Genomic DNA, 13,430 nt, shown 5'->3' with positions numbered 1-13,430 from the left:
TGCTGAAGAAACTATGTCTATATTTCCTAACACAAAAAAGTTATTTTTTTATTTTCATTATAGTAAGCGATGACGAACTTTTGACAGTTTTAGATTAATGGGGATATTCATACGAACAAAAGTGCCGAAGACCATAAATGATCAAATGAAAGCAAAAGACACTAGGAATAAAGTTCCGCTTTTCGCCCTTTTGGACCACCGCAAAGTCAGTGGTTCAAATAGCGAAATACGTGATCGTGTGATACTGTGCCGAAACGTGAAGTTTTTCGCATGTATTGCCTTTAGGAACATTTCTTGGTATAACAGGCTCCTTATTGTGAAAGAAATCTTTGGGTGATTAATTCCGTTAAAAGTGAGGTACGAGATTTATTTTCTCGTATATTCGAGATACAGGTGTAGTACTTTCGGCAAAGTTGTAGTAAATATTAGTACTTGTATCTCTTCATGGAAACTATCTATTAAGCGTTAGTCGTGGACAAACCCTTTAAAACAGTTTTTAATCCCCAACTTATTCTGGTCAATTTTTACGTGTTCATAGTGTTCTAGAAAGTTGTTTATCTTGCTAAAATCAACGTTTCTGAACAACATTATTATATGTTATTTTCCAAAGTTTCGGAGATTTTGAGCTTTTCTGGTGAAAAAAAGTACTTCTTTGAGCTTAAATATTTCCCAAGGTAGCCAATGGTGGCAGATCAAACAACTCCTACCTAAAAGTACACCAAAAATCTGTAAAAGCAAGTGTCAATTGACTGTATCTGTTTGTATCCTCAAAAGTTACAATTGTTTTAAAAATCCATCTCAGTCATGTTTACAGAACAATAAAACTGTACTTCGGATGCAATAAACGCCATTTTGTTTACGTTGACAATCTCTTTCTAACAAGTTAAGTTACCAGAAATTTTTCCGCCTATTTTCGAGTCGAAAATGAATGTAGACTTAAAATTATTTGACTAATTGCGTCAAGGGATATTCCCCAGTGGTCCATCGGATCATTGTCAGTATCTGGGAGGAAGAACAAATGCCGGAGGAGTGGTTGGATGGCCTCATTTGCCTAATTTTCAAAAGGGACATCGAATGGAGTGTAAAAACTATCGACGAATTACATTGCTCAATTCTGCCTACAAGGTGCTTTCCCGTATCCTGTTCTGCAGACTGAGACCGGTAGTCGAAGAGTACCAAGCTGGTTTTCGTGAGGGTCGCTCCACGACGGATCAGATGTTTACCCTGCGTCAGTTGCTAGACAAGTTCCGGGAGTACAACTTGCAGACACACCATCTGTTTGTGGACTTTAAAGCGGCGTACGATTCAGTTAAACGAAATGAGCTGTGGTAGATAATGCTAGAACATGGTTTTCCGACGAAACTAGTTACGTTGATTCGTGCGACGCTGGACGGATCCAAATCACGCGTTAGAATAGCGGGTGAGACCTCAGCTGCTTTCGTGACGTTGGATGGACAGAAGCAAGGGAATGCACTCTCTAACCTGCAACATTGCCTTGGAAGGTGCTTTACGAAGGGCAAACGTGGAAATGAATGGAACTATCATCACGAAATCTCACATGCTTCTTGGTTTTGCGGAGGACGTCGATATCATCGGAATCAACCGTAGAGTAGTGGAAGAGGCCTTCAGGCCCTTTAAAACAAAAGCTGCGAGATTGGGACTTACCATTAATACCGCCAAAACGAAGTACATGGTTGCTGGTAGGCAGTGTTGGGCACCGCTAATTCGCTAATTCGCTAACCGATACAATTTGCTCGATAATCGTGGAAATTTCGCTAATCACTAATCGCAAACTGCAAATTAACAGTTACTGTTTATTTTTGAACATATCGCAATAACTTGCATTGTAATCTATCGCTGTACAAATTATTTGTAATTTACATTTATTACATGGCTTTTCTTAATTTACCTAAGATCAAAACCTATTATAATGGATAAAATGCTTTACAGTTTATTAAATTTAAAATAAACAGCGGCACTTCATTTGGAATCATGGCCCAGCAACAATTCAGTTAGTCTGAGTATAAATTATGAAGTATAACTAGCGTTTCTCGATTGGTCAGTTAGCGAATTAGCGAATTAGCGGTGCCCAACACTGCTGGTAGGGAACGTGGGAGCCCAAGTGGTGTTGGTGCCGAGGTGGAGTTAGATGGGGAACGATATGAAGTAGTGGAGGAATTTATATATCTTGGTACACTCGTGACATGTGACAACGATGTAAGCCGCGAAGTGAAACGGCGAGTTGCAGCCTCGAATCGAACTTTCTACGGATTACGTAGCCAGCTGAAGTCCCGTAGTTTGCAAATTCGCATAAAACTGGCGCTCTACAGAACGCTAATCCTCCCGGTGGCCCTTTACGGACACGAATCATGGACGCTAAAGGAAGCTGATCGGTGATACTTGGGGTTTTTGAGCGTAAAATTCTGCGATCTATACATGGTGGCAAAATGGAAAATGGAGTGTGGCGCAGACGCATGAAACACGAGCTGTACCAAGTATACAAATATGCTGATATTGTGAAGGTAGTGCAATGTGGCAGGCTGCGGTGGGTTGGACACGTGGCCAGAATGCCCGATGAAAGAGTAGCCAAAACTATTTTCAGCAGAGAACCAGGAAGAGACCGTAGACTCCGAGGCAGACCCCGCACCCGGTGGGTGTGTGCTGTCGAAGACGATGCACGTTCAGCTGGTGTTCGGGGGGATTGGAGAACGGCAGCCCAGGACCGACGGTACTGGAGGACCAAAATTCGTTCGGCGCGGGAACGGACCGTTGCCACTAAAGTAAAGTAAGTAATTCCCCAGTGGTTCGACCCGGGACTGGGGTCGATTGTCGCGGTCCTTCTGATGCGTAAGTAACATGGACGGGGCAAAAGTGCGATTCATGGACGAGGCAAAAGAGCATAGGTAATCATATACAGTTTTAGGCACTATATTACAGATACTAGAAATGGAAGAACTGCAGAAAACTGAGTGCTTTACAGATGTTGGCCGAAGAAAAACAGTGTCTTTCCGCTGATGAAACAAAAAAAAAAATCTTTGGTAAAGTTTCTATCTGACGGAGGCTACAATACACCAGCGCAAAATAGGAAGATGCAAAGTGGAGAATATTCCTTTCCGAAACATATCGCAGATTGAAGATATGATGGTTTTATTAGCTACTGCTGGGCTAATTTCAAGGATTCTAGCGTCGAAGTTTTGCCCTGCGGTATTCGCCCTTTTGCCCCGCTAGTGGGGTAAAAGCGCGAATCGGCACTTGATCAGAAAAATAAAGAATTTATTTTGCATAACACTATTATTGCAGATGATTTATAGTTGAATGTGAAGATATTGAGTTATTACATCAAAATAAAATATATATTATTGTTGTGCTTCTTTATATCTTTATATTGTTAACAACTTCTGTTAGAGTTAGAGGCTGTCAGAGTCAATAGGATCGTGGCAACAGGCCGTGCAATTGGCCTATACTCTAACAGCTGGCTGCGAAGACTGTCGTATAAAGCCATGGACAAGCTAATCGACCAGGTTTAGGGCAGGGACAAGGTCAAGATCAGGGACAAGGACACGGAAAAATCAGGGACAATGGCAGGGACAAAACCAGGGATACGGGCAAGGACAGGGACACGTTGTTGAGAAATCATATAAACTGCAACAGTTTTATAGCTTTATAGTTTTAAACCACGTTGATAAACTTATTTTTTTATTTCAGATCTTTGCTACGCAAATTGTCATCACGTTAGCTCAGCAAGAAGTCATTGTCGACATCGAAGATTCAGATAAAACGCAATATCACCAGGCTAATTTTAATACAAGTGAGTATAAATGTGTGAATAGTTTTTTGACGTAGGACTACGTCTTACGGCAAGTTTTGAGATAGGGTGTCATTCCAAAAAATCGAAAAATGCGAGCGTCACGAAAAATGAAAGGTTTTGAGCTAATAGCTCAGCGGTTTTCCGATCGATTTTCAATATCCTTACACCAATCGAACGGAAAATCTTCTAAGAATGGACCCAAATGAAGAAAAGTATGGATTCTTTGGGTTGAAACTATTGAAATTGAAAATAATGAACCTATGCTTTACCAGAATTCTCGCTTCGTGATTGGTTGGAAGATTCTTTAAAATGATCTAAACCCAGGCTTGGCATACACTTTTCGCTTCGATTTTGCTCTTTTGATTACTGCATCTCAGCCAAGCAAAATTTGAAAAAGTAATGCATGGGGCGTATGTAGAATTTGTTATTATCTACAATATTGCTGAAGTAAGCATTACTGTGCATTTTGTATTTATGGCGCTATAAGGCTGCTACCCTTTTGGTAGCAAAAAGAGCGCTCTTTTTGCTACCAACGGCATTGCTGCGCTAAAGCACCGTAAATACTAAAGATAAAACTTCACTTTCTTCAGCGATATTATAGATAATTACTAGCTCTACAAATGCCCCATACACCACTTTTTCAAATTCTGCTTGGCTGAGGAGCAGTAATCAAAAGAGCAAAATCAAAGCGAAAAGTGTATGCCAAGCCTGTCTAAACCTATACCAATTTGATATCTGTGCTTGGGAAGTAAGCCAAAACAAGTGACAGTTTCCTGATTTTAACAAGATTTCTTAACAACGCGGTTCAACCTGGACCATTTTGATGTCCTTGCTTGGGAAGTACGCCAAAGAGAGTAACAAAGCCCTATCGTGCCAACAGATTTCTTACGAACGCGATTAAACTTAGTCCAATTTGCTGTCTGTGTTAGGGAAGTGTGCCAGAAAAAATGACACAAACTCGTTGTCCCAACAGATCTCAAATTCTTTACTGCGAGACGATTAAACCTCGGCGAACTTGACATCTGTGTTAGAAAAATGTGCTACAACTGTAGTGTTCGGTTATAATACGACTCTATGAATACGCATGCTTGCCGTTTTATTAGAAGTGTAGTGGAAAGATGTGCTGTTGATAAAATAGGATTGAATTGGTAAAATCCATTCAACGTGGGAAACCATGGATAATAAAAACAATCTTTAATTTCAGTAAGGTAGCAGGAAAGCAATAGTTTGTGTTCTTGATTTTGTTAAATTGTTTTCAAATGCACAATCTTTTGAGAATTGAACGTATGCAATGTTACTACTTTGATAAATGCTACATACAACGCACGTAGCATGTATATATGTTGCATATAGCATGTATACATGAAGAATCGAATGATTACAAGCATGAATACATGCCACTATCACTACAAAGAGACTTACGTAGTCCTGCGTCACCTATATATGCGGTCGTGTCTTGTATACAACCCCTCTGATTTTTTGAATTCATGAATTACTCTCATATACAGTAGAATGAATTAGATTGAAGAATAGTTTTATAAAAATAATGGTGAATTCTTAAGCAGCCGTTTTTAAGCAACCCTTAATTTAAAACACTGCGTCTGTTTAAACTGAGGTCGGATTCAAGCAAAAAAAATCTAGATATCGCTATTCATTTTATACTTCATTGTACAACACCGGCAATTCATTTGAAACGGCAAAAACAAACATTTACTCACTGCATTCAGAAGCAACTTAGCAGCAGCTAAATTCCAAATAAATACCATTCAGTCAATTATTGTGGCTTTCGAGTAGGTACCTACATGCATCACCACTTAGGCTCGCACAATCCTCCCGGTTACCGCCTAACATTGCTATTTTCCTGTGGGAATCGTTCTCATTCTTGTACTTCGATAACGACGAGAATAAATCAGGAATCAGGCTCGGGAAGAGCAATTTGCATTTCAACAAACTAAGGCTGTAAGAACCAATTTTCTTACATGTCGAATGTCGATAGACGTCGAGAAGCAGGCGGGCATTGAACAATGGTCTCCATTGAATGCCGACTTTGATCGAATTTCGTGCTGTTTATTCTCATTTCGCGGCAAACAACCGCAGGTTACTCGATAATTGATTAGATCGGAGATTGATAACAATTGAGTCGTTTTTTGCTAAATATTCAATTACATTTAAATAGAACCAGTTAATTTAGAAATTACAATTAAATAGGAATACATGAGATAAAATCGTTTCATCGAGATATTTCGTTCATTTAATTGCAGGCGCTTACCAGTTCGGCTATGAAGTCGGCCCCAATGGGCAGTTCCATCACGAAACGCGAGGTCCGGATGGGGTCACGTACGGCTGCTACGGTTACATAGACCCCAATGGAATGCTAAGGGTTACTCACTATGTGGCAGATTCTCACGGATATCGTGTTATAGAACCCAATCATGCCGTGAAAATTTTCGCCGATGCTCCCACGCAGTACAGCAAGTGAGTTGTTCATTGGCTAAAGAATGTTCCTATTTTCTAAAACATGTTTTCCACAATCAACTAAGTTCTATCAACGACGATGACTCTCAATTGGGACAGCAAGGCCAAGTAGTCGCCTGGAAAGATCTCTACCTGCCACGCGGTTGTGGCATGTATCCAGGAGGTTTACGACCGGATGGTCCTCCAATTACAACGACAACACCAGCCCCTAGTAAGTAATTGATGATGTGTTGTCCCATTCAAAACGGCAGGTTTCGTTCTGCACCTATCGATGCACCTAGGCTTTCTTGCACCGTTCCGTTGATGTTCGTTTCACGCGCTTTTTCACAGCACCCACAAGACCGCCCGGCGGCTCTGGTACACCTGGTGGAAGTGGCTCTGGTTATCCTCAAGGTATTTTCGATTTCTATTTCAGATACGCTTCCAGCTGTTGCTGCTCGAGAGTGTCTTTGATTTTTTATTTTTAGCTCCTAGTGGATCGTCGCCTAGCAGACCCGGTCAGGGTGGACAGGGTTCTGGTGGAGGCCTAAATCAAGGTCAAGGTCAATCTCAGAACCAAGGCCAAAGTCAACATGGACAAGCAAATCGACCAGGTTCAGAACAAGGACAAGGTCAAAGTCAGGGACAATGGCAAGGTCAAGGGCAGGGACAAAACCAAGGACAAAATCAGGGACAATGGCAGGGACAAAACCAAGGACAAGGGCAGGGCCAGAACCAAGGGCAAGGGCAAGGACAGAATCAAGGACAAGGACAAAATCAAGGACAAGGCCAATGGCAGGGGCAGGGACAAGGACAAGGACAAAACCAAGGCCAATGGCAAGGACAAGGACAAACACAGTCGCAAGGACAGGGACAAGGTCAAGCTCAAAATCAAGGACAAGGTCAATGGCAAGAACAGGGTCAAGGGCAAGGTCAAAATCAAGGCCAAAACCAATGGCAAGGACAAGGACAATCTCAAGGAAACCGTCCCAGCTCTAGTCAAGGACAGGGCCAGTGGCAAGGGCAAGGACAAAATCAAGGAAATCGACCGAGTTCTGGCCAAGGGCAAAGCCAACAGCAAGGCCAAGGGCAGTGGCAAAATCAAGGCCAAGGTCAAGGCCAAGGACAAAATCAAGGGCAAGGTCAATGGCAAGGACAAGGACAGGGCCAAGGAAATCGGCCTAGTTCTGGTCAAGGACAAGGCCAAGGCCAAGGTCAAGGTCAAGGCCAAGGGCCTGGACAAGGTCAACAACAAGGTCAAGGGCAAGGTCAGGGACAGCAGGGTGGTAACTGGCCAAGCACAACTCAGAATCCAGGAGCACAGCCTCCAGGTGCCGGACAAAGCCAGGCACAAGGTGAAAATTGGCAATCCCAAGGTCCGGGAGGTCAAAGTCAAGGGCAGACTTCTCCATCCGGACCCGGACATCATCACCAAGGACAACATCAGGGATCGCATCAAGGTTCCACCGGTTCAGGGCAGCATCAAGGACAACACCAGGGAACTCATCATGGTTCTTCTGGGCAACAAAGTGGTCAGAGTCAGGGTTCTCATCAAGGACAAGTTAGCTCAAGTCAACATCAAAATCAGCAACAAGGAAGTCATCAAGGATCATCTGGTCAACATGGTGGACAACATCAAGGATCACATCAGGGTCCTATTGGTTCGGGACAATCTCAAGGACAGCACCAGGGTAGCCATCAAGGCATTAGTCAAGGTTCTCATGGAAGTCAGAATCAAGGGTCTCATCAAGGCCCTACCAGTTCAAGCCAGCAGCAGAATCAACATGGCAGCAGCCATGAGGGTTCTTCGTGGCAACATGGCGGACAAGGCCAAGGATCTCACCAGGGCCCAATTGGTTCCGGTCAACAGCAGGGCCAGCACCAAGGCAGTCATCAGGGAATTAATCAGGGTTCACACCAGGGTCAAAGCCAAGGATCTCATCAAGGACCAATCGGCTCAGGTGAAAATCAAAGCCAACACCAGGGTAGTCAGCAAGGATTACAGCAGGGTTCTCATCAAGGACAGCATCAGGGTCAACATCAGGGACCAATTGGTTCCGGTCAACATCAAGGAAGTTATCAAGGAAGTCAACAAGGAGGCAGCAACGAACATCAAGGTCAACACCAGGGCTCCCACCAGGGGCCTTTTGGGTCCGGTCAACATAATGTGCAAGTTTCATGGAGTCACCAAAAGCCAGGTCAAGGACAGCAGCCAGGTGGGTTTGATTGCAGCAAGAACCTTGGTTCAGATGCTAATGCGAGGAATTGAGTTTTAGGTTCGTCACAAGGGCAGGAGCAAGGACAAGGACAGGGTCAAGGTATAATGAGTAATGGGTGTAGTATGTAGGTAATCTTATTTTATTACTCTTACAGGTCAAAATCAAGGTAATCGTCCTGGTCAGAGCCAAGGACAGGGACAGGGTCAAAACCAAGGGCAAGCGCAGAGTCAAGGACAACAACAGTGGCAAGGACAGGGCCAAGGACAGGGCCAAGGACAGGGACAAGGACAAGGCCAACCCCAAGGTCAATGGCAAGGACAAACTCAGGGTCAGCAACCAGGACAAGGTGAGTGACTGGTTTGTGAATTTACCGACTCTAGTTTATTTTTGATGTTTAATTAGGACAAAGTCAAGGTCAGGTTCAGCAACAGCCAACGACTGGTCGTCCCTCTGGAGGTAAGCTTTTTCACTGATGTGTTCCATTTATTGGAAAGCAAAAAAAATCGGAATTTAAACTATTAAATGTTGCTAACTTAATTTAAATACCTTGAGGAATGTGAAGTTTAAAATTTAAACCCAATGGTAACCTAATTTTTCTAGTCATTTATTACATAACAAGCTATTTTCGTTTCATAACATAACTTTATAACAATGTTTGCGCACAACACCACAATCACATACATCAACCATGTACACCTACACATCTTCATAAACACACACACACACTCCACCCACACCAGTACACATTGGCATTGGACCGAACGTAGCAGGCATTGGGGGCATTGGCGCATTGATTAGCATTGGTGGACCAAATGGTAATTACCTGCCGATATTGGAATTATACCGAGAGCTTATTAGATACTAATTTTTGCTTCCGATTTGCGCTTCTCTCGCTTTGTGCTGCTATTTTCTTTTGTGAACGCGTCTAGGCGGCTTGAGCGTAGGAGCTGGCATTTCTAATGCCGGTATTAGCGGCACCCTAACGTCTTCCCATAACAGTACCGTTCACTCGGGTTCATCGATGCTCGGAGGCAATATTGGAACCTCTGGACTGCATGCAAGTATGAGCCACAACTCGTCCGGATCTATTTTTGGTGCCACCTTTAACCACTCGTCAGCGAACAGTGGATCGTTGGATGGCCAGGGGATACACGGAGTGCACACAGGTTCGAATAGCTTGAACAGCACGCACATGACGATATCTGGGGGCACTAATTTGGAAGGTTCGATTGAGGGAGCTCATCTCTCAGTTGGAGGTATGATCAATCAAACCGGGACTCTAGCGATCGGTTCGGTTAACGTAAGTAGCACTTCTGGCGGATCGTTTGGGGGACAAATTAGCCCTGAGCACATCGGCGCTGAATTAGGTGGGATGCTTGCTACGAATGCCAGTATTAGTGCGCCACATCTAGGGACCCAGCAAGGTAGCGTAACAATCGGCGGTGGTGGTAGTGTAGATTATGGTAGACCCCCTCAAGGTTCAGCACAACTGCGGTAGTAGCATCTGAGCGATGATATTAATTGTTTTTTCTATTTTAGAACCATCCACTGGATATCCATTTGAACCAACTCAGAGCCCTGAATCACAGTATACAACTGGTTATCCGAGTTATCCGCCAACTGCCAGTGGCGTTCAGCCGCCTTCCCGACCAATCGATACCGGTACTCCCCCTTCCAGCGGAAACAATAATCAATATCCACCAAATCCGAATTACCAAGTTGCCGTTTCACAGTATCCGTACTTCTTTGTACCTTACCCTTATCCTCCTCCACCAAATGTTCCCCAAGCTCCTTGTAATTGTCCCCAAGATCAAAATCGCCCGACGGGCTATCTCGGTTTCATCCCCATACTTTACGTACCAAATTGTAATGCCGCAAAAGGTGGGCTGCCCACACATATAAATTGGCCAGCGCCTGGACCACCCGACGGTGTGGGTCGGACTCTGGAAGAATTACCCATCCAGCGATTGGTTCAAGGTGAAGACGGAAGCTGGACAGTTCAGCAAGAACAACCACAACCGTCTCCCAAGCCACGTCAGATACGAACTCGACGACTTCGAAATAGACGTCCAGCGCAGCAGAAATTGGGCGGTACACCGTTTAGCAAACGGCAATCGGAGCAAGAGACACAAATCGAAGGTGCCTAGAATGGTGGCACTCAACCACCTACAACTATTCAAGGAAAGACTGGAATGGACGTGCAGTTAGAATGGCGTCCATCTGCAGGACGTGACATTAAAATACTCATTTGAATTTAAGTATCGTGATCTGTGAAGAATGAATAGCTGGCAGTGAGAAAATAGGTACGAAGCATCATCCATTCATCTCATCTATTGCACATGTATCATTTGTTTTTCATGCTTACACTGACACGTCATCGCACATTCATTTTCATAACTTCATCTCGTTTTCGACAGAATTACATTGTCAGGGAAGTAGACTTACTGTCAAAGATGTTCTCCAAAAAAAAATGCGTTCCTTTCAGTTGTACTTATTTATTTCTACGTTACTTTTTTGTCAATAAAAATGCTTCAGTAAAATTTGAAATTTTGCTTATTTTTGACCAAAGAAAATCAAAGAATCCTACAGTGACAGATCAATAAGGTTTGATAGAGGAGGCAACACCCCTATTCTGGATTTCGAACGAATCTTTATTTCGTTCGATTTGTTTCGAACGAGATATTTTGCCTATTTTATTTTGCTGGCGGAAATTTCGTTCGAAATACCAATTTGTTCGAATTTCGAAATATAGAGTAGCGGTGAATGAATGGTGAAAACTGTTGCCAATACAGACAATACTTGCATGACAATCACAAAAAAAAATTTTTTTTATAGGCAATCTAGCAACTTTTAAAATTAGTTAAATGTTTTTCAACGGAAAAGCTACATCATATTTTCTCACAGCGAATCCAGACTAGAATCATTGTGTGATTGTGTACGAATGGTTTGTCAGTGGGAGAGTTCACGAACTCTTCCTCATTGAAATGGTCCGATTCGCAGGGATGAATGACTTCAAGCTCTGTTAGCAGACAGAACAGAAAGAACACTAGATAAATGGTAATCATTATTATTCCTAACCTTCGACGTGCTTGGAATCCATTTAACAGTGACATAAATAGAATCATGTTTTCGGCCATCGCCCCTTCATGGGACTAAGACTAAGAAAAAGTAATATTGATATTCTCGGAAGAGTGAATATTTTTTTTTGTTTTTTCCAAGGCAGAACATAACAAAACCAAATCTTATTAAACAATGGTAATTTAACGCATTTTTCCAAGATCTTGCTTCGCTAGAGTTATATTCGTAAACAAGTGGCCGATACTATTTCCCCAAGCTAGCACTAAAAGCCCTAGCAAGGGTAAGCACAGAGATTCAATCTATGCATGCTATCTATGCGAGATGTGTTTACATGATACAGTTTGAAACGAAGACACAAACCACTCGCACAAGAATTGCATGTATACAGGCGTGTCGCTCGTCGCTGCCTGTGTAGCGTTTTAAATAGGTACAGGAATCCCCAGCGTAAAGCGGTCGCTCCCCTAGACGAGGCGACATGCTGTACCTTCGTCAGTGCTGTACCGTTCTTATTGCAACTTAGAACAGTCCCAAACTTCAAACACTTCAGAATAAAATGCTCGTTAGTATCGCTAATATGATAAAATATTATGCTTATTGTACATCACCGTGTTCGTTAGAATGTCCTCTATCCGGTGAGGTATGATATTGAACTGTAGGACTCCTTGTAAGAAATCAGCAGGCGCTGGAAAAAGGTGAGAACTCAGATTTTAACTTAGTTTGCATACTCTTAGCGTTTCGTGCAAAAGTAGTTGTTTTTTCGTTTGCATTATTTTACCAATTTTAGAACATTTACCTTCCCACTTCGCGATTATTAGGTTGCAAGGTGTATATGTACTAAAGCATAGTTTAAATATAATATTTCATGCATTATTTCAAAAATATTAGATAAATAAAAAGTGTTCGAAGTTTGAATGAAAACCGAACAGCAGTTTTTTAGTGTTTTTCAATGTAAATTACCATTTTATCCTCATTTTTAAAATTTTAACACGAAAATAATTAAATTGTCATGCCATTAAACCATTTATGGGAGTAGAATAAAGATGTTTTTGAACATTTTTCTTTGAAGAAAGTTTCAGCATAGATTAAGTGTTTGAAGTTTGAATGGATCATTGTAGGTAACTTTCGCTCATGCTTACCGCTAGATGGACACTAAAACCCCACGTGGCATATTTAGAGTAAACTTAAAGGCCGATACAGATTACACGTCATAATTTCTTGCCGTTCCGTTGTTGTTGACGGTTTATAACGGTTAATCTGAACCGATCTTTTTAGGTGGACCAATCAGATTGCAAGGCAGTTTGACGTTCGTCGAGTGTGTTTGACAGAACATGCACTGGCAGCTAGAAGTGTGAATGCTAACTACTACGCCGGGACTAACCCCAAATAGTACAATGGTGTTTCGTTTACAAAACTGCTGGATGCTGGAGCCATCTGTGAAATTTTTTAGCTTTTCCAATGATCCATTGCATTGCATATTTCACTAATCATGCACACAGACAACAGCCAGGAATGGCTTATTTATAGGCGTGTCGCTTGTCGCCTCATCTGTAGCTTGCTTAATTGCGTGCTAAAAATTTTGAAAATCACTTCTTTTAAATTCCAGTTTCCGATTTTATAAACTTTTTCACTTATGTGCGGAACAAAGTCGTTGTAATAAAACGCCGCTCTTGCAAAAATTAGATTTTCAAATTTACCTTTTTCTCGGAAAAAATCAACATTTTGTTTTGTTGGTGGATGTTGGAAAAAACTTTTATAGCTTTTGAACTTTATAAACGAAACATAGCCGGAAAAAAAAGAAAAATGAAGAAAAAATTTTATTTTTGGAAATCTTTTTTTCATCTTTCTCTTTGGTTCTATCAAATAGTACTTTT

General features: G+C 42.1%; 1 protein-coding gene across 1 annotated transcript; it reads left to right on the top strand.

Moving 5' to 3' along the window:
* The first annotated feature begins 3,500 nt into the window (after nucleotides 1-3,500).
* Nucleotides 3,501-10,628, top strand: LOC128735568 (uncharacterized). Its single transcript, XM_053830050.1, has 10 exons — nucleotides 3,501-3,521; nucleotides 3,706-3,808; nucleotides 6,070-6,283; nucleotides 6,349-6,498; nucleotides 6,776-6,849; nucleotides 6,883-7,530; nucleotides 7,648-8,478; nucleotides 8,648-8,827; nucleotides 8,884-8,937; nucleotides 10,021-10,628. Exons 1-10 carry the CDS (start codon nucleotides 3,501-3,503, stop codon nucleotides 10,626-10,628), a joined length of 2,883 nt encoding a protein of 960 aa, XP_053686025.1.
* Nucleotides 10,629-13,430: the final 2,802 nt, after the last annotated feature.

The sequence above is a fragment of the Sabethes cyaneus genome, chromosome 2 (genome assembly GCF_943734655.1).
Source record: "Sabethes cyaneus chromosome 2, idSabCyanKW18_F2, whole genome shotgun sequence".
In the NCBI taxonomy this organism is placed as follows: Eukaryota; Metazoa; Arthropoda; class Insecta; order Diptera; family Culicidae; genus Sabethes; species Sabethes cyaneus.
This window is presented reverse-complemented; position numbering and strand designations above follow the sequence as displayed.

Coding starts and splice junctions, on each gene's coding strand:
- LOC128735568 (XM_053830050.1), top strand. CDS start 3,501: ATGGACAAGCTAATCGACCAG. Junction 6,499..6,775: donor ACAACACCAGCCCCTAGTAA/GTAATTGATGAT, acceptor GTCGCCTAGCAG/ACCCGGTCAGGGTGGACAGG. Junction 8,479..8,647: donor AGGTCAAGGACAGCAGCCAG/GTGGGTTTGATT, acceptor GTCAAAATCAAG/GTAATCGTCCTGGTCAGAGC.